This window comes from Amblyomma americanum, chromosome 7 (genome assembly GCF_052857255.1).
Source record: "Amblyomma americanum isolate KBUSLIRL-KWMA chromosome 7, ASM5285725v1, whole genome shotgun sequence".
Classification (NCBI taxonomy): Eukaryota; Metazoa; Arthropoda; class Arachnida; order Ixodida; family Ixodidae; genus Amblyomma; species Amblyomma americanum.
The window spans coordinates 110,809,413-110,810,904 of record NC_135503.1 but is presented as its reverse complement, the minus strand read 5'-3'; the positions used below and the strand labels follow the sequence as shown (position 1 = coordinate 110,810,904).

The window sequence follows — 1,492 nt, the reverse complement described above, 5'->3', positions numbered from 1 at the left end:
AGAGCACTGAACAAAGGTTGAGCGGCAGCCTCAGTTCGCAAGCCGAGCCAACGTTTCGACAAGGAAACCTGTCTTCGTGTTTCAGCTGACACCTGAAAATTCGGCAGAAACTATTTCACAATGACTTTCGATGATAGTGTGACCAGCATCCAAGCGTTATCTAGATGCCGTAGCAACACCCGGATAGAGAAATCCTCAAAGGAGGCAAGTAATCTTGTTCACATTAAATGGAAAACGCGCTGCAGTGGCGCACTGGTTATGGCGCTCGACTGCTGTACCCAAGGATGCGAGATCGTATCCCGGCCGCAGCGGCCGCATTTCGATCGAGGCGAAAAGCAAGGCGCCCGTGTGCTGTGCGATGTCAGTGCACGTTAAAGAACCCCAGGTGGTCGAAATTTCCGGAGGCCTCCACTACGCCGTTTCTCATAGCCTGAGTCGCTTTGGGACGTTAAACCCCATAAACCAACCAACAAACAATAAATGCAAAAACTCTGCAAAGAAAACAGTATTATTCCAGCTCCTCAATGCCACTCAATTCAGAGCTGGACTCTTCAGACGAGCTGCTTGAACTGCCAATGGCGAAAACTACTGGGTCAACTTCATCATCGAAAATTATATCCCTTTCCCAGGCTTCATCCTCAATGCGCTCAGCATGTGCACAAAATTTTTGCCAGTCTTCCTTTGACACATGTGCCAAAGCCTGAGGCAGAAGCTCCTCAACTTCAGCCAATGTGAAAGCTTTGTTTCTTTTTGCTACGAATCCTTTCACCATGCTCCACACCTCCTCAATCGGATTAAACTCGCAATGGTACGGAGGCAGACGCAACACTTCGTGGCCATGTTTTGCGGCAAGTGTGTCGATCGCATACTCAGTGGGTCCGCTCGTCGTTCTTTTGCACAAATCGAGCAACTCAGCTCGTACCATGTCTGTTCACCAGGATATACCCTTCCTTGTGAGCCATGCCTGGATTTCAATCTTCCGAGTTGATGTCGTTGGTGGCTTTTCGAGCGCAACACTATGGTAAGGGGCATTATCCATAACAATAATGCTGCTGTTAGGAATGTTTGGCAGCAGTTTGCTTGAAAACCATTCCTCGAAGTACTTGCCGTCCATCTCGGAGTGCTAACAGCTGAAGCGCCCTTCTTGGCTCTGAAGAAGTCGGCAGCACCGCTCACAAAGCCTGTGAGGCTACTGCCTGCATGAACAAGGATCAGGTGGCCTCCTTTCCCCGATGGCGCTGGCAGACCTGTAGTCAGGCCCCTAAGAAAGGCATCTTGCGATGACTTGACAGTGCTGTCCTTCCACACATGTTGCCTGGTGTGGCCAGCATTGACCCAAGTCTCATCGAGGTATACGATGCACCTGCACGGGGAGGCAGATAAAAATACCGATTGAGTTTTTATGGTGAACCTGCACGGGGCGGGGGGGGGGGGGGGCAGAACAAATATCGCTCGAGTTTTTGTTGTTATCAATGTATTCATCATAGAAATA

At 49.8% G+C, this 1,492-nt stretch overlaps 1 protein-coding gene across 1 annotated transcript; it reads right to left on the bottom strand.

The window, feature by feature from the left end:
- Positions 1-508: 508 nt before the first annotated feature.
- Positions 509-925, bottom strand: LOC144098004 (uncharacterized). Its single transcript, XM_077630578.1, has one exon. It carries the CDS (start codon positions 923-925, stop codon positions 509-511), a length of 417 nt encoding a protein of 138 aa, XP_077486704.1.
- Positions 926-1,492: the final 567 nt, after the last annotated feature.